The following is a 23,123-nucleotide window of genomic DNA, read 5'->3' as shown; positions in this document are numbered from 1 at the left end:
TACCGATGGATTTCTTTTTTCAGATATTATCTACCGAAATGTTGCTGCTTGTGAGCACTCTGTCTCTCTCCTCTTTCTGTCCTAGGTTAGCTTAATATTTCTCGCCGCAAATTGCCAATATAAGCAAATAATTATAATTGACTTCCGGTGATCAAAACAATATTGTAAAGCAAAAAATAAGTTGGTAAAAAGAAAAAAACAATAAACTCATCTACCGGTATTTGTTAGAAAGTAGGAACTATCGGTACAGAGTGCTCACAAGCAGCAACATTTCGGTAGCTAATATTTTAATATTTCTCGCCGCAAATTGCCAATATAAGCAAATAATTATTAATGTATTTCAAGTATCTAGCTAATTCTTCAAAATTAAGATATGGAAAACTCTATGTCCACATCTCAAAACTTTAGGTAGTCTACGCCATCCCGGTTAGGTCTGTGACATAACTACTTTGACTTTTTCTTGAGTCTTTTTGTTACATCTTAGGCTATCTTCACAAAAATTTTGAACGAAAAAAAATCGTGGGTCTTCCCTCAAATATGACATTCAAACTTAAAAATAAAAAAATCTCATAAAAGTGGAGTGTTTTTTCTATCAGTGTATTTTTTTCGGAAAGCCCGTCAAATTTCCTACAAGTTTGTCTTTGACCACTTATCGATACGATGCAACGGCTTCGAGATACAGAAATATTTAAATTCCGAATTACAAAAATATTTAAAACACTTACGCCCTTCTCAAATGTCATTATCGAGTGGATCTGGCTCCATATACACAAAAATGGCTTATATAAGCGTAGGATAATATGTCTAAATCAAATTATTCGCTCTACAGCATTGCCTTGGCGTTCTCGATTACGAGATTCCTACTCCTACTAAGTGTCCGAAGGCTTGATTGTTGAGGCAATTGCAAACCTCTTTTTACACCTTAGCTTCCATCCACCCCGGGATTCGAACTGACGACCTTTGGATTATTAGTCCAACTGCCAACTAGCGACTCCACCGAGGCAGGACCCAGGGAGACGACTCCTACACCTAGACTGAGCTAACGACCTAACCTTTTTAGGTTAGTCCGGGGCCAACATTTACTTCCCGTCCGACGGAAGGCGTGATCAGACAAATCTCGTCTCGAAAAATGCCACCGGGACCGTCTGGGATCGAACCCAGGCCGACTGGGTGAGAGGCAATCACGCTTACCCCTACACCACGGTCCCGGCAAAAACCGATTCAATTTTTTGAAATTGTCAAAATAGAGTTTAAAGAGAATTTTACGAGTCAGTCATATGACAAAAATTGAGTGAGTGTAGCTCATTTTTTCACGTCTCTCATTCTCCAGCAGCCGACCGGCACGAGTCAGGCGGCAGTGGTTGAACGGACACAGTAGGCTTACAGTCACATGCTAGCAGTGAACTGACATTTTGGTTTGCATCATGTGTACGCTGGGTTGGAAACTTTTTGCAGGCCTGGTTCTCATAACCCCAGAATTTACGTAAATTCACAAAAGACGTCTTTGTATTAACGTCGAACCGATTGGTTTGTGTCTTCGGAAAAAGTAAACCGCTAACGTCAATATCCAACGGAGTATGCGGAAGCCCCAATCGCAAATGTGCTTATGTATGTGCGTGGGACAAACAACTACAATAGATCAGCTGCAGGTCTACAATGGAGTACCCGACGCGACTGCTAGTGAAAAATCTTATGGAGCGAAGTGGCAAACTCGAATCGGTGAGGTGAGCGAGTTCGTGTACTTGGGATCACTGGTTACCGCCGACAACGACACCGGCAAAGAGATCCAGACTCTTATTTTCGCTGGGAATCGTGTACCCTCACTTTGGATCAAGTGCAACGCCGCACGAAGCTGACAATGTACAAAACACTGATTAGGCCGGTAGTCCTCTATGGCCACGAGACCTGGTCGATGCGGCAGATTCGAGTTTTCGAACGGAAGGTGTTACGAACGATCTACGGTGGAGTGCAGGTGTCTGACAGAGTGTGGCAACGACGCATGAACCGACCATCGCCAACCAGGCGAAGCTTGGGAGGCTCCGGTGGGCTGGCCATGTCGCCCGAATAGACGCGAGCTAGCCTGTTAGACTGCTCGACCGCGCCAAACCAGCTGGTGATGATGCTTAGGCGGGGTCTGACAATGCCCTCATGATCTCTGAATTCGGCCGCCAGATTCTCTGCCATTCTGAAAATTAATAAAATTACATTTGTTTCATTTGCATTTCCTTCCAGCATCTCTGCATGGTCCTGGAGCCGCTCGCGATGAACCTGCGCGAGGTGCTGAAAAAGTACGGGAAAAACGTCGGCCTGCACATCAAGGCCGTGCGCAGCTACACCCAGCAGCTGCTGTTGGCGCTGAAGCTGCTGAAAAAGTCCGGCATCCTGCACGCGGACATCAAGCCGGACAACATCCTCGTCAACGACAACAATCTGGTGCTGAAGCTGTGCGACTTTGGGTCGGCGTCCGCCGTCGCGGACAACGACATCACGCCGTATCTGGTATCGCGGTTCTATCGTGCACCGGAGATCATTCTCGGTCTGTCGTACGACTACGGCATCGACATGTGGTCCGCCGGTTGCACCATCTATGAATTGTATACTGGCAAAATCTTATTTAGTGGTAAATCAAATAATCAAATGCTTAAATTTTTTATGGATTTAAAGGGCAAGATACCGAACAAGATCATACGGAAAGGCCAGTTTAAGGATCAGCATTTCGATCAGAACTGCAACTTCCTGTCGCACGAGATCGACAAGATTACGGAGCGGGTGAGGATCTCTTATTTTCTCTTCTTCGAGAATTTCAGAATAAATTAATTGATTGTGCTTTTCCCCCCCGCAGGAAAAAGTCGTCGTCGTGTCGGTGATCAAACCGAACCGGGACCTACAGCAGGAGCTGATTGCCGGCCAGAATCTGCCGGACGACCAGATTCGTAAAGTGGGCCAGCTGAAGGATCTGCTGGACAAGGTGTTTGCGCTGGATCCGGCGAAGCGAATCTCCCTGAACCACGCGCTGGCGCATCCCTTCATCCAGGATAAGATCTGAGCGAGATAATCCGCGAAGGTGGCCCGGCGCCAGAAGTGGTGGAGCGCTTCGTCGTACTAATTATATCAATGTGTGATAAGCCCCATAGAGGAAGAAGAGTTGACACGTTGACGATCTCTTGTTTTTACGATGCAAAAATAAGAGAGGTAAACAAACGATTGAAAACAAAAAAGTAGTAAGACAACAACCAACAAAACAAAAACTTGTAATTGAACTAAGAACTTTGATCATGATTTTACAAACATGTAACGTTGTAGAAGTATTAGTTGTAATGTGATTAATTCTGGACGTTTTTGAGCAGTTGAAATTCGTTTTAACCAACCCAAACTCTCCAATAAATGGACAACAACAAAAATAGCTAATTTTATGCTGGAAAATATTTTGTTTGCCACAAACAAAACATTTCCTCCCGGTTCAAAACTGCATCAACAACCAACAGACAAAAAGAGAAACGAAAAAAAAAAACAAAAATCCTAGCTTAGAATCTGAAAAAAAACTTATGCAAAAAAAAAACAAGATAAATAAAAACAATACTTTAACAAAAAGCTACCACAAAAAAAACCCGCCAAACCGAATGTGTGTCTGTGTTCATGTGTATTTCGCTACAGAGTCTAATCTTCGTTTCAGCCGCGTGGATCACCTTACACAGTGGCTAGCTGACGGCGGCGGCGGACGACTCGCCCTCCTACGCATGGCCGAACCACGCAGCACCACCACCACCACCAACCTCTCTTTGTCTCAGTCCTCGGTCGTCGCCACCGCCCACACACGCATCCCGGAAGCCAAACGAATGCTGTAAAGATGAAACACAAACCCTTCAAAAAGTAAAGAGTCTTTGGAGCAATTGTTGCGTGCTGCATGTGTGTGGGTGTGGGTGCGTGTGCACGCAAGGTTGAGGCCAGTGCCTATTTTTTCCGGGCGCCGTAAGAGGTAGTGACATAGTTGACATTTTCAAGTCATTCTTAGTTTTACGTTTCGTTTAAAATCCTCTATTTTACACTTTTATTTTTCTTACTCTTGCCTCCTTAAAATCCCAAGTTCCATCCCAATTCTTCCAAATTTAAACCAAAAACAAAAATTAAGCAATCTAGCCATTTCAATACGATACAATTATCCTGTGAGCGAGTGATCTTCTGCTGTTCTTTTTTTCTTTTCTTCTTTTGATACTCTTTTCAGGTCTGAAGGACGATTTTTCTACCAAATCAGAAGTGTGCCGAACTTTGAACCAACAGCGTTGAACAGGTGAGTATATTTTTAATTTTGTTGAAATTACACAAAACAATAATTTTGTAATATTAATTTAACTTCAGACTGTTACAATCCTTAGGGGTTACATACATGTAGACAATCACAAAATTTGGTAACACAGAAAATTCAATGAATCCACTAAAAAAAATCAATCACTTCAGAAAGTTTCATGAAGATATTTCGAGAATGAACAGAGTTAGAGACGATTTATGTTTAAAGTTTTGCCATGCGCAAAGCAAACTGAGCAATTCTACAAAAACGGTCTTTTTTTAGAATTTTAATTTTTGTATTTTTTAATCCGACTGAAACTTTTTTGGTGCCTTCGGTATGCCCAAAGAAGCCATTTTGCATCATTAGTTTGTCCATATAATTTTCCATACAAATTTGGCAGCTGTCCATACAAAAACGATGAATGAAAATTCAAAAATCTGTATCTTTTGAAGGAATTTTTTGATCGATTTGGTGTTTTCGGCAAAGTTGTAGGTATAGATATGGACTACACTGAAAAAATGATACACGGTAAAAAAAATTTCGGTGATTTTTTATTTAACTTTTTGTCACTAAAGGCTAGTATGCTAATCGGAAGGAAAGGGGTCAAGAAACAGCTTTACGAACAGCAGAACAAAGAAGAGGGAACGATTTCTTGGGACTATTCTTCACTCTCTCTGGCTTGCTTACTCTGCCGCTGTTGCCCATTTGAAATTAGTGCTTTTTTGCAAATCAAGTTTTAGTGACAAAAAGTTATATTAAAAATCACCGAATTTTTTTTACCTTGTATCATTTTCTTCAGTGTAGTCCATATTCATACCTACAACTTTGCCACCAAATCCAAACACCAAATCGATCAAAAAAATCCTTCAAAAGATCCAGATTTTTGAATTTTCATACATCGTTTTTGAATGGACTGCTGCCAAATTTGTATGGAAAATTATATGGACAAACTAATGATGCAAAATGGCTTCTTTGGGCATACCGAAGGCACCAAAAAAGTTTCAGTCGGATTAAAAAATACAAAAAAAAATCGAATGACCGAAATCTGAGAGAACTGCTCAACTGTCAAACTTTGTGAACGTTTTTCTCTAAACACCGAGTTGATTTACGGGTGCCATGATATCTTGAAGTGGGATGGACCAAATTGGCTGAATTTTTGGGTGACAAAATATATCCCGTCTGCATGACTAAGTCCGATTTTGAAATTTTGCTTTTTTTTTAAATACATAAATCAAAAACTGACGATTTTTTTTATGAAAAACATCAAAAATATTTTTATCTTTTTTATATATAAACTTATTAAAAATCGGCCTTCGTTTTGCACACAGGACCGTTTTAACGAGTCTTCACCAAAATTTTGAGCCGATTTGGTCAAAGCAGTGTTGAGATATCTTGGCACCAGTTTTTTGAAACTGCTTGCTTCAAATAGCTATATCTCAACCATGATACAACCAATTGTCCTCAATTTTTTTTTTTTTGTTAATAGATGGAAATGTATTTTTTAGTGTGCTGAAAACAGATTAAAACAAAATTAAGTGTGTGCTCAAACCAAACTCTGACATTTTTGCCGATTTACATGTATGTAACCCATTAAAGTCATCCTTAAAATTATGTTCCTTCGAAAATTTTACAAAATATTTAAAAAAGCATGGTTTGCTGATTGCTGATTGAAATTTTTATGTTTTTTTTTTTTACTCTTCAAAAAACATTTTTCATAAATGATTTTTGTATTTTTGTAGAGGAGACACACCAATCTGCATTTATCCTGGGGCTTTTTGCAATACTTCTGGAAATTTCCAAACAAAATTGAATAAACAAAAATCACCTTCAAATTTGACCTTAGATCACACAATTCAAAAAATCGCATAGAAGTGGCGGGTTTTATTTCTCCCGGTGTTTTTTTTTTTACAGGAAGAAAAAGTACAAGCTCGAAACCGACTTTTTCTGATCGAGCTCAAATTTGGTAGAGCTACTATCAAAATACGGCACCGCCCCAAGGTTTTGCGATGTTCGCCAATTTTTGAAAAAACTTTTTTTTCAAATCGATTAAGGTCCAGAAAAAAAGCAAAAAAGCAAAATCGGGCTTCGTCATGCACACGGAATATGTCTCGACATATCGTGGCAGCCATGCCAGATATACAGATAAATCTGTATTTTACAGATTTTTCGATCCCAAAAATCCAAAAAATCTATACATACAGATTTTTTAAATATGATATATTTAAAAGTTTCAACAATTTGTTAATGGGACCATCCATAAACCACGTGGACACTTTTTTGGGAATCTGTTACCCCCCCCCCCCCCTCGTGGACAATTGTCCATACAAAAAAAAACTTTTTTGTATGGATCGTGGACAATCGCCATACCCCCCCCCCCCCTAAAGTGTCCACGTGGTTTATGGATGGTCCCAATAGAATTATGCTTTAATATGAATAAAATGCTTAAATCTGCTGTTAAAAATAGAAAAAAGTCTTCTGCGGCTCCAAATTTGACATGATACAGATAAAATACAGATTTATTTTTAGGAAAATACAGATCTGCTTTAAAATAATCTGGCATCGTTGCGTGGCACCCGTAAATCAACTCGGTGTTCAGAAAAAAACGCTCGCAAAGTTTGACAGTTCGCTTTGAGCATGGCAAAATTTTCAGCTTAAATCGTCTGTAACTTACTTTAATCATAAAATATCTTCAGGAGTGATTAAAAACCACCTTTTAAGTTGATTTAATAATTTTGTTGTACAGTCGACTCTCTGGATGTCGATCTTCTCGATATCAATAATTCTCCATCTATCGATGAATTCTTCAGTCCCTTCAATCTGCATACTTCAATTATCTTCATTCCTCGATATTTTCCCTTGCTTGAAGAATCTCTTCCTCGACGGTCCCTTGGATTCTGTTTGCTTTAAAAATCTCTTCCGGTTATCAATAATTTCACTTTCTCATGGCTTGCATAGACATTTTTCTTGTCGAAAAGAAGCTTTGAAGGGTGTTTGACATTAGTTTGTTTTTGTTTGATGGACGTTGTCATGATTCTCTCCCCCCCTCTCCCCCCCTGGGTACCAAGACCAAGAAAAACATATTTTCAATCGAGTCTTCATTTTGCATCGTTCTGTAAACTGATGATTCTCTTCCTCGACGGTCCCTTGGATATTGACAACCAGAGAGTCGACTGTAATACACTCAACCCCCGGTGGTTGGTCACTTTTTCGTTTGACACTTTTTTAGTTTGTACCCCGTTGGTTGGTCAAAGTCACTTTTTATACGGCGCTCACGCACACTATCAAAACAAACGTTCAGTAGTGTGTGTGACCTCCGTGTAAAAGGGGTGTCAAACTAAAAAGTTCGTTTGACAACAATTGGTGTCAAACCATCGGGGTTTGAGTGTATAAAATTTTGTGATTTGCTACATGTATGTAACCCCTTAAGGATTCCTATGCAGAACAAATACAAATATTGTACTGCCCAGTGCCCACCATTGAAAAACGGCTAATATCCACTTTTGGCAAAAACGAGATTTTATCTGAGCAGTTCTCTAGGATTTCGGTCATTCGATTTTTTTTGTATTTTTTAATCCGACTGAAACTTTTTTGGTGCCTTCGGTATGCCCAAAGAAGCCATTTTGCATCATTAGTTTGTCCATATAATTTTCCATACAAATTCGGCAGCTGTCCATACAAAAATGATGTATGAAAATTCAAAAATCTGTATCTTTTGAAGGAATTTTTTGATCGATTTGGTGTCTTCGGCAAAGTTGTAGGTATGGATACGGACTACACTGGAAAAAAATAATACACGGTAAAAAAAAATTGGTGATTTTTTTATTTAACTTTTTATCACTAAAACTTGATTTACAAAAAAACACTATTTTTAATTTTTTTTATTTTTTGATATGTTTTAGAAGGCATAAAATGCCAACTTTTCAGAAATTTCCAGGTTGTGCAAAAAATCACTGACCGAGTTATGAATTTTTTAATCAATACTGATTTTTTCAAAAAATCGAAATTTTGGTCGTAAAAATTTTTCAACTTCATTTTTCGATGTAAAATCAAATTTGCAATCAAAAAGTACTTTACTGAAATTTTGATAAAGTGCACCGTTTTCAAGTTATAGCCATATTTAAGTGACTTTTTTGAAAATAGTCGCAGTTTTTCATTTTTTTAAATTAGTGCACATGTTTGCCCAGTTTTGAAAAAAATATTTTTGAAAAGCTGAGAAAATTCTCTATATTTTGCTTATTCGGACTATGTTGATACGACCTTTAGTTGCTGAGATATTGCAATGCAAAGGTTTAAAAACAGGAAAATTGATGTTTTCTAAGTTTCACCCAAACAACCCACCATTTTCTATCGTCAATATCTCAGCAACTAATGGTCCGATTTTCAATGTTAACATATGAAACATTTGTGAAATTTTCCGATCTCTTCGAAAAAAATATTTTTGGAATTTTCAAATCAAGACTAACATTTCACAAAGGCCAAACATACAATATTACGCCCTTTTAAAATGTTTGTCTTGATTTGAAAATTCCAAAAATATTTTTTTCGAAAAGATCGGAAAATTTCACAATTGTTTCATATATTAACATTGAAAATCGGACCATTAGTTGCTGAGATATTGACGATAGAAAATGGTGGGTTGTTTGGGTGAAACTTAGAAAACATCAATTTTCCTGTTTTTAAACCTTTGCATTGCAATATCTCAGCAACTAAAGGTCGTATCAACATAGTCCGAATAAGCAAAATATAGAGAATTTTCTCAGCTTTTCAAAAATATTTTTTTCAAAACTGGGCAAACATGTGCACTAATTTAAAAACATGAAAAACTGCGACTATTTTCAAAAAAGTCACTTAAATATGGCTATAACTTGAAAACGGTGCACTTTATCAAAATTTCAGTAAAGTACTTTTTGATTGCAAATTTGATTTTACATCGAAAAATGAAGTTGAAAAATTTTTACGACCAAAATTTCGATTTTTTGAAAAAATCAGTATTGATTAAAAAATTCATAACTCGGTCAGTGATTTTTTGCACAACCTGGAAATTTCTGAAAAGTTGGCATTTTATGCCTTCTAAAACATATCAAAAAATAAAAAAAATTAAAAATAGTGTTTTTTTGTAAATCAAGTTTTAGTGATAAAAAGTTAAATAAAAAAATCACCAAATTTTTTTTACCGTGTATTATTTTTTTCCAGTGTAGTCCGTATCCATACCTACAACTTTGCCGAAGACACCAAATCGATCAAAAAATTCCTTCAAAAGATACAGATTTTTGAATTTTCATACATCATTTTTGTATGGACAGCTGCCGAATTTGTATGGAAAATTATATGGACAAACTAATGATGCAAAATGGCTTCTTTGGGCATACCGAAGGCACCAAAAAAGTTTCAGTCGGATTAAAAAATACAAAAATTAAAATTGAAGAAAAAAGACCGATTTCGTAGAGAATTGCTCATCTTACTAAATGTGTACACTAGACTGGCTCGTCGCTATATGGAAAAATTATAAAATGATCAAATCAAACCAGAACAAAGTTTTTTTTATGCCTTTGGGCCTCAAAACAACCACCTAAAATTTGGCAGCGATTGGTTGCGTCCGCACTTTGCGCATTGCAGTTCAATTTTGTATAGGAATTAGTATGGAAAAACCCGCTTTTTTACATTTTGATTTTTATCATTTTTATTTTCTATTAAAGTTTTCAAATCAACACAATAACGTTAAAGGAGAGAAAATTCTCTAAAACTTTTCCCATGAAAATATTGTGCTATTTTGCTCCTGTCAAAAGGTACAGCGTCCTCAAAACTGATTTCCGAGCAAAAAACACGTTTTAGACCAGGTTTGAGGTCGCTGTACTGCCCATATTCACATAAATGTCCCATATGCAAAACAGCAAGCTGAGAAAAACGCATTTTAAGTTTGTTAAGTTTTCACGAAAAACTGGATTTCCTCCTGATTTCTGTACTCGATGTTATAGGCTTTTCTGAAAGATCACGCGAATCTGAACAAAACTGCATCAATAACTCAAAAACGATGAAAATGCATTTAGAACATTTATGCGATCAGGAGCAGTGTATCTTTTGACAGGAGCAAGATAGCACAATATTTTCATGGGAAAAGTTTTTGAGAATTTTCTTAATTTAAACGCTACTGTGTTGGTTTGAAAACCTTTGTGAAAATAAAAATGATAAAAATGAAAAAGTAAAAAGAGGGTTTTTCCATACTAATTCCCACACAAAATTGAAATGCAATGCGCAAAGTGTGGACGCAACCAATCGCTCCCAAAATTCGGGGAGTTGTTTAGGGGCCTTGAAACAACAACAAAAAACATTTTCTGAAAAATCGACCATCTCGAGCCATCCTAGTGTACACTTTGGTTGGTCACTTTTTCGTTTGACACTTTTTTAGTTTGTACCCCGTTGGTTAGTCTAAGTCAAACTAAAAAGTATCTATCAAAACAAACGTTTGATGGTGTGTGTGATCTCCGTGTAAAAGGGGTGTCAAACTAAAACGTGACCCCGTTCGTTTGACAACAGTTGGTGTCAAACCATCGGGGTTTGAGTGTACACCATTAATCTGAAATTTTATAAGAAGCAAAAAAAACAGATTCGAAATAAAAATATTCCCAAACATATTTTCAATCAGCTTTAGAAAAAAGCCCTACCGGAATGGTTCAACAATATTTACGTGTTTTTTGCTCGAAAATCACGTTTTAGACGAGTTTTGAGGACGTTGTATCTTCTTTCAGGAGCAAGTTAGCACCAAACTTTCTTCGGGAAAGTTGTAGAGCACCTTCCAGAGCATCCGAATATGAATCTGGTTTTGATAACACCTAAAACGTGGATTTTTTAAACATCAAAATTCAAAAAAAAAGGTTTTTCTCATACAAATTTATATGGAAAATTTAATTGCTTTGCGCAATGTGAGAACTTAACCAATCTTTCTCAAACTTTGAGAGTTGTTTAGGACCCCAAAAGGAACTGAAAAATTGCTGTGCTGCAAAATCGATTTTGTTATTACACCCTAATGGTGCACGCCCGAAATGTCAAAATCACGCAGTGGTATGTATGTACCATCATTCACAAAAAAAAGTTTTAAATGTGATCAAAGAATCTAAGATGCAATTCGGATTTGGAATATCTTTCATTTCTATTATCGGTAGCTGAATTGAACAAAATTCGTAAACTCAAATTATGTTTATTCCTATTCACGGTACTCGTTAACATTTTTTTGCGCACAATTTTCGTAGACTCTATACAGTCTACCAGCGTTTTACATCTATTCTAGTACGCTTCTATTCTACATTAAGGCACTCTCACACACTGTCCAGGGTCAACGGGATCAGCAAACACTCGGTAAGCATCTTACTGTTGGACAAGGCAGGTAAATTCTCCACCGGTTTGTACCGTATGTACAGCTTTAGCATTACGATCTTCCAATTGTTGTTGTCGTGCGGATCACGCCGCAGTCCGATCATGCTTTCGAACTCGCCGAGCGTCGCCAGTCGGTTGTCCATGCCCCGCCGGTTGCTGTAGACCACGCCCACCGAAAGCACCAGCACGCCACCCTCCGATATCCGGCCCTGGCAGCCGTCGAACATGACGTTCGGCACAAACTGGAAGCTGTACTGAAACTTTAAGCTCAGAATAAGATTGATGATGTCCTTTTGTCCGCGGACCTCTTCGATGCCCTGCTGGCTTTCGCTTATTTCCAGCATCACCGAACAGCTCGCTTCCGGCCAGAAGGCGCTCTCGTCCAGCGAGTTGCGGTTCCACTTGAGAAAGAACCAGATTGTGAAATCCATCGCCAGCAGATTCACCGGGTACTGTTCGAGGCCCGGTTCGGCGGTGCTGCTGCCGCCAGCGTCCACATACCCAGGTCCGTTCGTATTGTTCCCCATCGGTGGGCCACCGGTCGCAATCAGGTTCTTCATGTTCCCGGCGGCGGCCACAAGCATGGTACTGTTGGACGAGCTGGACTCTGCCGACGTGGACGGGAACTGGTGCTGATGGTGCTGCGGGTCGGAGCTGTTGGTGTTGCTGGCATCCGGCGGGGCTCCGTACTTTATCCGCCAAAAGTTGAGGCACTGCTTTATCAGACTAGATTTTGTACTCTCCGGTGGCAGCTGCACGCTGTAGCTTTGCAGGTATTTAAAGATGAACTCCGGCTTCACAATGTTCTTCGAGAGTAACGAGGCGGCATCCCGGCAGTTTTCCAGCATTACGTTCAGTGATTCTGAAAGTGAAAACAGTGAATTATTAATCGCAATAAACCACAAGATTGCGGTTCAACGAACATTTTTGCCATTGTTTTTTTTGCTTTAAAAATAAAAGAAACTCCCTATATTGAACAAAATCTCATCAAAATACCACGCCTAAACTGAGATATTCTTGTCGCACGTGCAATTACCATAAATTTCCAACAATCGATCATCAAATATTCAGCGAAGCGCGCAATAAATCCTGCCATTGGAAGGCGTGAACGACAAACGAATGAGACGAGAGAGAAATCGAAAAATAAGCCGGTTACTGGATTGGTGGAGCCTCCAACTGACGTCAATGAAAACCGATAACCGGTCCATCACCGGCCTCTTGAAATCCCGGTGGGGCACTCTTCTCCTGGAACTTGCGCAGGTGGAACATAACTTGTACGGATTATGACTCATATCTTGAGTGTGACCTCAGAGGTAAAAATCAAATTTCTTGAAGATTTTTTTTATTAAATTGGATTCAAAAAATATTTTGAGCAGTATTCTGCAATTTTCTATTAAACTTCCATCAATATAGTTTATTACTAAAACAATTAAATTTTTTAAAGTTTTTTTTTTATGTAGACAATTTGTAAGCAAAATGAGTGCTTCTCAAACACCGACGAAGGATAGGAACCTAGAATGCATTGAACTGGCGCTACCCTAACACGGGTGTGAACTTCAATTATCAAGAATGCATCGCGTTTACCAAATGTGTTGCTGAAAAACTCAATTTTCGATTCCACCCTAGTGCCCAACCTTTTGGCCCTGCGGACGGATTTGATTAGTTGGAAGCTGTGTCGAGCTGGAAGTAACGTTTGATAATAGTTGAAAAAGTAAGCAATTTTTTCTCATAAAATCATTTAATTATTTTTTAAGTAAACAAATTAATAAATAGTGTTGCAAATATGATTAATGTGTTTTGATTTTATGAAAGAAATGCAAAATAACATTCATAAGTTGGTGTTGATTCATTTTTATTTGTCTAAAATTTAATTAAATATCTTGAAACCATTAAGTTTTTAAAAACATTCAAATTTAACTCGTGCTAATCTTCTTCACAAAAAAACACTTCCAAAGCCTCGATTTCCGAATCACCCCATTTAAGTCAAATTTGAATGGTTGATTGCCTATAAAACTAAAAAATACACTTTATCCAAATTTCATCACCGCCATTTTGGCCGCCATCTTGGATTTACAAATTCTAAATCACTTTAGAGTAGTTAAGGGGTCATACAAAAGCTCAACAATAAGATAACGAAATAAAAAATTCGTTGTTCGATTATCCGAAGTGAAATTTTGCCATGGCCTTCGGATAATCGAGTCTGGACTGTATGTATTGAATAGTTTCCAATTCGTTATTCTTTGAATTTCGAAGTTTATGAAAAAATGCAATGTTGCCCCCTAATTTCTTTATTCATTTTGGGATTATTTTTAATGTTTAAAAATATTAGTAGCATTCTTCTTTTTTAAGTAGGTATGATTAATTTGCTTTTTTAAGCTTTTTCAAACGAAACTAGGGAAAATATACCTATTTTAATCACTCTAAACCGTTCGACAAATTCTCATCACTTTTGCCGTTTTCCGCTATTAAATCAACATTTTCAGAAGTATCAACAATGAAGAGTTGCTTGCTCACTTTTATTTGAGCTATTTATTACTTTGGAACAGTCAAAAACACTTAATGAAAGCTGTAATACACGATCAAGGTGGCCGATAATAGAAATATACTGAGAATATCGCAATTCGCAATTTTCAGTGCACAGTGGTCCGAAACCGGAATCTAGCGTGACAAAATTGATAGCGGCCACACGTTAAGATTTAGAGCTTTGGTGTCTTCGGGACAAATGATCAGGGTCAATAGGGGCATCTTTTGGTATGGTGGACATTAGGGTGGTCCAAATTTTAGGGTGGTTCAGAATTTTTATTTTGGCGGGATGACGAGATAGTGCTTTGGTGTCTTCAGAAAAGTTGTAGGGAACACCATTCTGAGCAACTTTGCTGAAGGGCACAAAGCTCTATCTTCAAACGGGAAGTTTCTAGAGCCATTTTTGTTATTTAGGTTTGGGTGTTTATGAAAAAATGAGTTTTTTGAATTTATCAACTCAGGCTTATGTCGTAGTGAGTTGGTGTCTTCTAGACATTTGAAAAGCTTATCAAAACACACATTTATCTTCCAAGAGAGCGAAAATCGGACCTTTTAAACGAAAGTTATAGCCAAAATACGACGAAAAAGACGCCATTTTGAAATGTGAATAACTCGAAAAGGTGGTGGAGTTTGACCTCGCTCTTAGAAGCATCTGAAAGTACACATTCTAGAGTATATTTGCTGAAAATATCTCGGAGGTCTTTTTTGTTTAACTCATTTAATCTTAATTAGAAAATGAGCATTTTTAAATCGTTTTTTGCCCATAACTTTTGATAGAATTTTCCAAAATTCGTTTTTCAAGAACGAAAATGTTCATTTTGACAAGCTCTACAATTGTCTAGAAGGGCTCAAAAATGTACAAAATGATCTAGTGGTTGTAAAAGAAGAAACAAGTTTTTACTGAAATATTTCAGGAATCAACAAAATAATTAAATTTATTCCTGAAATATTTCAGTAAAAACTTGTTTCTTCTTTTACAACCACTAGATCATTTTGTACATTTTTGGGCCCTTCTAGACAATTGTAGAGCTTGTCAAAATGAACATTTTTATTCTTGAAAAATGAATTTTGGTCAGTTCTATCAAAAGTTATGGGCAAAAAACGATTTAAAAATGCTCATTTTCAAATAGAGATTAAATAAGTTCAACAAAAAAGACCTCCGAGATATTTTCAGCAAATGTACTCTAGAATGTGTACTTTCAGATGCTTCTAAGAGCGAGGTCAAACTCCACCACCTTTTCGAGTTATTCACATTTCAAAATGGCGTCTTTTTCGTCGTATTTTGGCTATAACTTTTGTTTAAAAGGTCCGATTTTCGCTCTCTTAGAAGATAAATGTGTGTTTTGATAAGCTCTTCAAATGTCTAGAAGACGCCAACTCGCTACGACATAAGCCTGAGTTGATAAATTCAAAAAACTCATTTTTTCATAAACACCCAAACCTAAATAACAAAAATGGCTCTAGAAACTTCCCGTTTGTAGATAGAGCTTTGTGCCCTTCAGCAAAGTTGCTCAGAATGGTGTTCCCTACAACTTTTCTGAAGACACCAAAGCGCTATCTCGTCATCCCGCCAAAATAAAAATTCTGAACCACCCTAAAATTTGGACCACCCTAATGCCCACCATACCAAAAGATGCCCCTATTGACCCTGATCATTTGTCCCGAAGACACCAAAGCTCTAAATCTTAACGTGTGGCCGCTATCAATTTTGTCACGCTAGATTCCGGTTTCGGACCACTGTGCAGTGTAAGAACGGGCCTTGACCGATCTTATGCACTAGGTTCCCGACGAACACGCACTGCCCTTACACCTACATCTCACCCTTGCTCTGAGTCAGTACGAGCAACACGCTAGAACACGCTTTGAGTGTTCGTGCCAGGCATGCACACCTTCTTTTCCGGTTACGCATTTTAACTCGGCCGGGGGTGGTACATTACGTAGGGTTTGATGTAAGTATAAGCGCCTAACCATTCAAAGTGTGCCTATCAATTTCCATTAAAGCAAAAACTGTTTTATTTTTAGTTTGAATTCAAAAACTAGTTGTTATTTTACTGTGTATTGTTTTCTCATGAAATATTCCCTAATGTTAAGTCGTGTTTATCTGTTGCTATTTCTTTTGTCGCGGTGTTTTGTTACAATTTTGGTCCTAAGCATGTTGTAAAAGTTTATCAAAAGTACAATAGTAATGTTTGTGTTAATCCTTTAATCATTCCATAAATTGAGTAAGGGCTCCAACCTTGCTTAAGAAAAAGGTGAAGTTTCAAAACAATGGACAGTGAAGGAAATATACAATGTAAAGAATCAATAGTAAAAGAAAGATAGTAATTTATGAAGTAGATAAAGAAATTAACAATAGTTAATAAATTGAGGTAACGAACAAGCTTAGATTGTATTGAGGGCAATTTACAGGGAAGATGAGAAATTATTCAAATAGATACATAAAGAAAAGACACATGATAAACAAAATTTACATCTCTGCCAAATTAAGGGAAAGCAGACAGTTTGTTACAGCAGCATCAATTGGTAAAATAGAGTGGAAAAGCGTTGAGAAATAAGAGAATCAAAAAAGTAAAATCGAAATCAAACGGAGGATAGTAAACAGAAGCCGTTTTAGAAAATCAGTGAAACAAAATAAACAGAAGATAGCTGGGAAGAAGAGAAACCCCGTTCTGCGATGCTCAGGTACATCCACAGCAGTTGACTCAACATACTGCGAATCAAAACAATACCGTCTACAATCACAAATTACTTCCCTTTCCCACATTGACGCGCCCCTTTCTTCTAGCCGTCTCTACTCTGACCCTCGCTGGTCAAAGGTTTACGAGTCGTTTCCACAGGCCACCAGCTAGGTTACACCTTGTCATCATGATGACTAAACCAAGCCAACGTGGAGGTAAGAAAATAGGACACTTGCAAGGAACCAGAGCCATGCTGTTTTGTCCAAACAGCACTACGGATGTAGTTGGGCTCTTTCCGAGATGTTCCTCGCCTAGGTGTGTCAACCGACGAGTATCATCAGTATCATGCACCCTTGGCCTGCCAAATATACTGAGAATATCATTGAAAAATTGATTCGAAAAAATACACAATTGCTTGCTCACTCATTTATTCAAAAGTTTAATATTAATTGAGTTCCTATATATTAAGTTTATTTCTGTACATTTTTAAACAACAATCCAAGTTTTTTCATAAAGATATTTCACATTTTAACATTTGTTTTCTTTTAAAAACTACAATAGCAAAATCCAAAGAACAAGTTGAATAAACAACATATTTTATGTCTGAAGCAAAAATAAAACTTAATATTCCAATTGAAATTTGATCTCAAACCTTTTTTCATATGGACACTGAACTTTTGATTCAATATTTCATGAACAGCCTTAACCTTCTAACGCCCATGGTTACTCCAGAGCATCACAAATTTTTGGGTTCAAAACAATTTCTCTGCTATGTACCATACATTTTTTCAACATGCTTAAACCTGCATTTAGAATGTTAACTAGTAACCATCAAAATTTCATCAAATTTGGAAGATCCTGTTATAAGTAATGTAGAAAAACGTAAAAAATCTCGATTTTTCTCTGGGCAGGAAGGAGTTAAAGGCCAGTCATAGAACTATTTTGGAAAGCCGTTGCGGGCCAAATAAATGGCTTCACTGGCCGGATCCGGCCCGCGGGTTGGACGTTGGGCAGGCCTGCTCTAAATACTTACATCGAAGCCTTCCGAGCTACGATAGTAAAAACAATTTGTTCGTTCAATATTTATGTATTTTTTTATGTTTTATCAATCCGAGAAATTGGAAACGAGTCGTCACCCTAAGCAAAATATCCAATGACGACACCAACCGCCGTCGATTCGTGTCGACATGATTGATATCTCGTTTGTATTCTGAAGATGAGCTAGAATCAGAAACCAACCGAAAAAAATCGCACTCGACTCAATTAAAACCGAAAACCGGTTCCTCATCTTGGCCCCAATCAGGTTTCACGAGTTTAAACGCGTGTGGCGCATGTGTGAGACACAAGTTAACGCAGCTCAGAACGTGGTTCTTCGTGTCGCGTCCTTCCCGCTATCACTGGTCATAAATCATCTTTTACGGCTGGGCTGCTCCCACGCAAAGGTGCAGCAACACCAAAGACAATCGCTCGCGCTATTAGCGATAAACAATTTTTCTCTCTTTTTTTACGAAAGAAGGATAAAATTAGCTCTCGACGTCTCGCTTCTTGGCCACTTTTGACGTTGAAACATCTAATCAATAGACGCGAGAAAAGAGTTGAAGGGTGATTCTTCACCGTGCAAAACTGATAACGAGAGAGGAAATTATCGACAGTAGTCAGCAATAAGAGATAAAACGCGAACCTTCCCCCAACTTGATAAGACTTTACTTCCCCCTGGATTTGAAGGAGGGAAGGCTCGCCAACCTTGAACCGGAAGTGGCCACCAATCTCCCACTACTCACTCTCGAGTGTAATCTCCTTGATGGTATTTTTAGAGATGATATTCCCGATGGCCAGCGTGACCTTCCGCACCTCGGGATCGGTTTGGGTGAAAAAATCAGCAATTCCATTGCGCTCGTGATCTGCCAAAATGACCATGCTGACTTGCTTCCAGCCTGGATACAAATAAAAAAAAACTTAACGAACAAACAAAAACAACGCAAACACTAAACTACAGAGGCCCGCCCCGAAGCCTTTAATCAACGAAAATAAAACTTTAACAAACTGGCGAACGGGACGGGGAAAAATAGAAACACTCCCGTTCCCGTGAGGAATACTGATTTGTTGTGATTAGCGCATCGCGATTTGACAGTTTGCCTCTCCTCCTTTTTCTGATGTGTTTTTTTTTTTCTTTTTCGGGGTCACGTTGCCGGCTGTTGGTAGCGCCCAGTGTGGGAGGGACTTTGGGACGGTGGTAGCACGATAGGGTGACCAAGTAATTTTTTTATATTTTGACGGCAACATTTCAAAAGGCATCATGTATTGTCCGTTTCACGCCGCGAGGCATTTCAGAATGTGCCTTAGACATGGTTGCCAGCGATTTCTGACAGAACAAGCCAACATAAATAACGCCATTTGGCAACGAAAAGCGAATCAAAACAAATTCTCCTCCGAGTTTTAACTACACGCAGAAAAAAAGGCGCAGAAAAAAACGTTTTGTTGATTCGAAAATCAAAATTTTTGTTGAATCAACGCTAAACGTCAAAGCAACTTTTTTAAAACAACAAATGATTTTTGTGGAATTGAGAAAATCAAAGTTTGTTTCAACGCAAAATCGGCGTTGATTATATTCAACAATCTCACTGAGTCTGCCGCAACGCGTTGAGATTCCTTGAACAGAGGCGACTGCAGAGCACAGAAACACGTCTGATGCACAAGAGATGTAGTTGCTGACGCCCTCACCCAATTTTCGTTACAGACGCCGACAGCCCCTCCCCCCCTAAAGGCTGGTATGCGGATCGGAAGGAACGCAAAACTCCATATAAAAAAACGCCCAAGAAACGTTCAAGGAAAGGGTCACGAAAAGATTTTTCTTAAGCGGTACGCAGCTGAAAAGTAACAGAAACGGAAAGATTGCGTTTGACGTTCCTTCGCGCGGTGCTTGTTTGTAATTTGTTTTGATGAAAAAATCAAAGAATTGTAATTTTCCTTTTTGAGTGCGACTGATGATTACAAACGTTTTAATAATTTTGTATTGGATATAATAATATTTAAAATTCCCGCCGAGTCTCAAAATGCAGAATATTGGAATTAAAAGGACAGATCTCGGATTACACGCAAAATCCAGATAACACAGATCTGTGTAAAAAAATTACACAGATTGTTGTTCAGTTCCAGCTTTCACAATCTGGGTAATTTTCTTACACAGTTCTGTGTAAAAAAATACACAGATTTTTGAAGAGCCGTTCTTCCAAATCTGTGTAAAAAACAGATGTCAGTTTTAGCAGGCGGCATTGGAGGTATTTGCAAACTTTGTGAGTTTAATTTCTTTAAATACTTATTTGCTTTATTCATCATTAGTATACTTTTTCAGACTTTGGCCAACTTACAAACTTCTCCAGTACCCGATGACACGATTGTTTGTGGAACCTGGTAAGAGTTAATCTAGAAGATCTGAAAACCTAACCTTACTTTGTTTTTTTCGTTTGTTAGTGGTCCGGCAAGGTTCTCTTGGAACGATATTCTCCATTGGTACAGGTTCCGGAAGCCGGCTTGGTGTGGCACTTTACGACGTCATGTTGTTTGCCGTCGACATCGGGAGAACCCCAAAATTACGATGATTGCTAGGTGGAAGAACCGGCAGTGCAAAAACCACATAAAAATATCAAATATGGCCAACAATTACTTTAAGCATATTTATTAGATTAATAAACGTAAATTAATCTTGTTTTCTTTCCAAAATCGATTTAAAATCGTGTTTTTGGTTCTCTAACAAACAAAAAAAAATCTGGGGAAAAAATTACCCAGATCTGTGTAAAATTTTACACAGATTGCTGGTTGGAAATTTACACAGATTTGACAGACAACGCCTGAACACAGATCTGTGTACAAGGCTTTTACACAGATTCTGTGTATTCCAGGTTTTGGGCGATCTGTGTCAAATTTTACACAGATCTGTGTTATCTAGATTTTGCGTGTAGTTTTGGAGTAAAAAAAAGAAGTTGTCTTTATAGATGTCGGCCATCGTGACACCCACTATTTATTGCTAGTACCAACCAGAAATTTCAAATAACATTATTTTTTAAATAATAAAGCAAATTTCAACAAAAATCTGAAATTTGGAAATTCAAAATTACAAATATGTAGAATTGAATAATCATTTTAATATCAAAGTTTTAATAAATTCAATAGCTCAAAAATGTTAAAATTCGAAACGAATGTACAAGTCGAAATTTCAAAAGTTTTAAAAGTCTGAAATATAGAAATTCGAATTTAAGAATTTAAGAATCTAAGAATTTAGGTATTTAAGAATTTAAGAATTCAAGAATTTTAGAATTTTAGAATTTTAGAATTTTAGAATTTTAGAATTTTAGAATTTTAGAATTTTAGAATTTTAGAATTTTAGAATTTTAGAATTTTAGAATTTTAGAATTTTAGAATTTGAGAATTTTAGAATTTTAAGAATTTTAGAATTTTGGAATTTTAGAATTTTAGAATTTTAGAATTTTAGAATTTTAGAATTTTAGAATTTTAGAATTTTAGAATTTTAGAATTTTAGAATTTTAGAATATAAGAATATAAGAATATAAGAATATAAGAATATAAGAATATAAGAATATAAGAATATAAGAATATAAGAATATAAGAATATAAGAATATAAGAATATAAGAATATAAGAATATAAGAATATAAGAATATAAGAATATAAGAATATAAGAATATAAGAATATAAGAATATAAGAATATAAGAATATAGGAATATAAGAATATAGGAATATAAGAATATAAGAATATAAGAATATAAGAATATAAGAATATAAGAATATAAGAATATAAGAATATAAGAATATAAGAATATAAGAATATAAGAATATAAGAATATAAGAATATAAGAATATAAGAATATAAGAATATAAGAATATAAGAATATAAGAATATAAGAATATAAGAATATAAGAATATAAGAATATAAGAATATAAGAATATAAGAATATAAGAATATAAGAATATAAGAATATAAGAATATAAGAATATAAGAATATAAGAATATAAGAATATAAGAATATAAGAATATAAGAATATAAGAATATAAGAATATAAGAATATAAGAATATAAGAATATAAGAATATAAGAATATAAGAATATAAGAATATAAGAATATAAGAATATAAGAATATAAGAATATAAGAATATAAGAATATAAGAATATAAGAATATAAGAATATAAGAATATAAGAATTTAAGAATTTAAGAATTTAAGAATTTAAGAATTTAAGAATTTAAGAATTTAAGAATTTAAGAATTTAAGAATTTAAGAATTTAAGAATTTAAGAATTTAAGAATTTAAGAATTTAAGAAATTAAGAATTTAAGAATTTAAGAATTTAAGAATTTAAGAATTTAAGAATTTAAGAATTTAAGAATTTAAGAATTTAAGAATTTAAGAATTTAAGAATTTAATAATTTAAGAATTTAAGAATTTAAGAAATTAAGAATTTAAGAATTTAAGAATTTAAGAATTGAAGAAAAAAAAATAAACATTTGTACCCAATTTGTACCAGCTTTATTTAATAATTTCCAAAATTTTAACTTCCTAACTTCGTAAACTCCTAATTTTTTAGTTTCCTGATTTCCTAATTTACTATCTTCCTAATTTCCTTGTTTCCTAATTTCCTAATTTCCTAATTTCCTTATTTCCTAATTTCATAATTTCATAATTTCATAATTTCCTAATTTCCTAATTTCCTAACTTCCTAACTTCTTAACTTCCTAATTTCCCAGTTTCCTGATATCCAAATTTCCCAATTTTCCAACTTCCTCACTTCCTAATATCCTACTTTCCTAATTTAATTTCCCAACTTCCTTACTTCCTAATTTCTTAGCTTCCTAATTTCAAAATTTCTCAATTTCCCAATTTCCTGATTTCCTAATTTCCTAATTTCCTCATTTCCTCATTTCCTAACATCCTAATTTCCTTACATTATTATTTCCTGATTTCTGTATTTCCTAATTTCATAATTTCCTAAATTCCTAATTTCTTAACTTCCTTATTTCTTAACTTCCTTGTTTCCTTATTTCATAATTTCCTATTTTTTTAATTTCCTTATTTCATATATTTTTTTAATTATAGTTTTTCTAGTTTTAGAATTTAAGAATTTCTAATTTCTGTTTTTTTTTTAGAAATTTTCAATTATTGATTTCTTAATTTTGTTTATAATTGTTTTTAAAAGTTTTTGAATAAACATGTTTAATCTATTTAATTTTAACTTTTGAATATTTTTAATCT

General features: G+C 36.1%; 2 protein-coding genes and 1 long non-coding RNA gene across 5 annotated transcripts; 2 read left to right on the top strand and 1 right to left on the bottom strand.

Annotated features, from left to right (window-relative positions):
* Nucleotides 1-2,217: 2,217 nt before the first annotated feature.
* Nucleotides 2,218-4,869, top strand: LOC120431880 (serine/threonine-protein kinase PRP4 homolog). Of its 3 annotated transcripts, XR_008212165.1 has the most exons (4): nt 2,218-2,769; nt 2,843-3,192; nt 3,674-3,976; nt 4,223-4,865. XR_008212165.1 is itself a non-coding variant. In XM_039597009.2 (2 exons), the coding sequence occupies exons 1-2, from the start codon at nt 2,242-2,244 to the stop codon at nt 3,044-3,046; spliced, it is 732 nt and encodes a 243-aa protein (XP_039452943.1). In that variant the 5' UTR covers nt 2,218-2,241; the 3' UTR covers nt 3,047-3,492. The 3 variants fall into 3 exon arrangements, 1 of the variants encoding a protein (XP_039452943.1); XR_005607968.2 differs by having other exon boundaries at nt 3,674-4,869; XM_039597009.2 differs by lacking the exons at nt 3,674-3,976; nt 4,223-4,865 and having other exon boundaries at nt 2,843-3,492.
* A 6,591-nt stretch (nt 4,870-11,460) lies between these two features.
* On the bottom strand, nt 11,461-18,981 carry LOC120431879 (uncharacterized). The gene is made up of 2 exons (XM_039597007.2): nt 18,639-18,981; nt 11,461-12,518 (listed from the first exon to the last, which is right to left on the bottom strand). Exons 1-2 carry the CDS (start codon nt 18,772-18,774, stop codon nt 11,599-11,601), a joined length of 1,056 nt encoding a protein of 351 aa, XP_039452941.1. The 5' UTR covers nt 18,775-18,981; the 3' UTR covers nt 11,461-11,598.
* Nucleotides 18,982-19,952: 971 nt separating this feature from the next.
* On the top strand, nt 19,953-20,581 carry LOC120431881 (uncharacterized). The gene is made up of 2 exons (XR_005607969.2): nt 19,953-20,268; nt 20,329-20,581. It is a non-coding gene; the product is annotated as an uncharacterized LOC120431881 (long non-coding RNA).
* The last annotated feature ends 2,542 nt before the right edge of the window (nt 20,582-23,123 follow it).

Source organism: Culex pipiens, chromosome 2 (assembly GCF_016801865.2).
Source record: "Culex pipiens pallens isolate TS chromosome 2, TS_CPP_V2, whole genome shotgun sequence".
NCBI classification, from domain to species: domain Eukaryota; kingdom Metazoa; phylum Arthropoda; class Insecta; order Diptera; family Culicidae; genus Culex; species Culex pipiens.
The sequence above is the reverse complement of the archived record's forward strand: the minus strand, read 5'-3'. Positions and strand labels throughout refer to the sequence as shown.

Bases quoted from the DNA above. Each gene is read 5' to 3' on its own strand.
- LOC120431880 (XM_039597009.2), top strand. From the start codon at position 2,242: ATGGTCCTGGAGCCGCTCGCGATGAACCTGCGCGAGGTGCTGAAAAAG. The intron at 2,770-2,842 runs GTGAGGATCTCT...TCCCCCCCGCAG, and splicing joins TCGACAAGATTACGGAGCGG to GAAAAAGTCGTCGTCGTGTC.
- LOC120431879 (XM_039597007.2), bottom strand. From the start codon at position 18,774: ATGGTCATTTTGGCAGATCACGAGCGCAATGGAATTGCTGATTTTTTC. The intron at 12,519-18,638 runs GTGAGTAGTGGG...TTTCACTTTCAG, and splicing joins CAAGGAGATTACACTCGAGA to AATCACTGAACGTAATGCTG.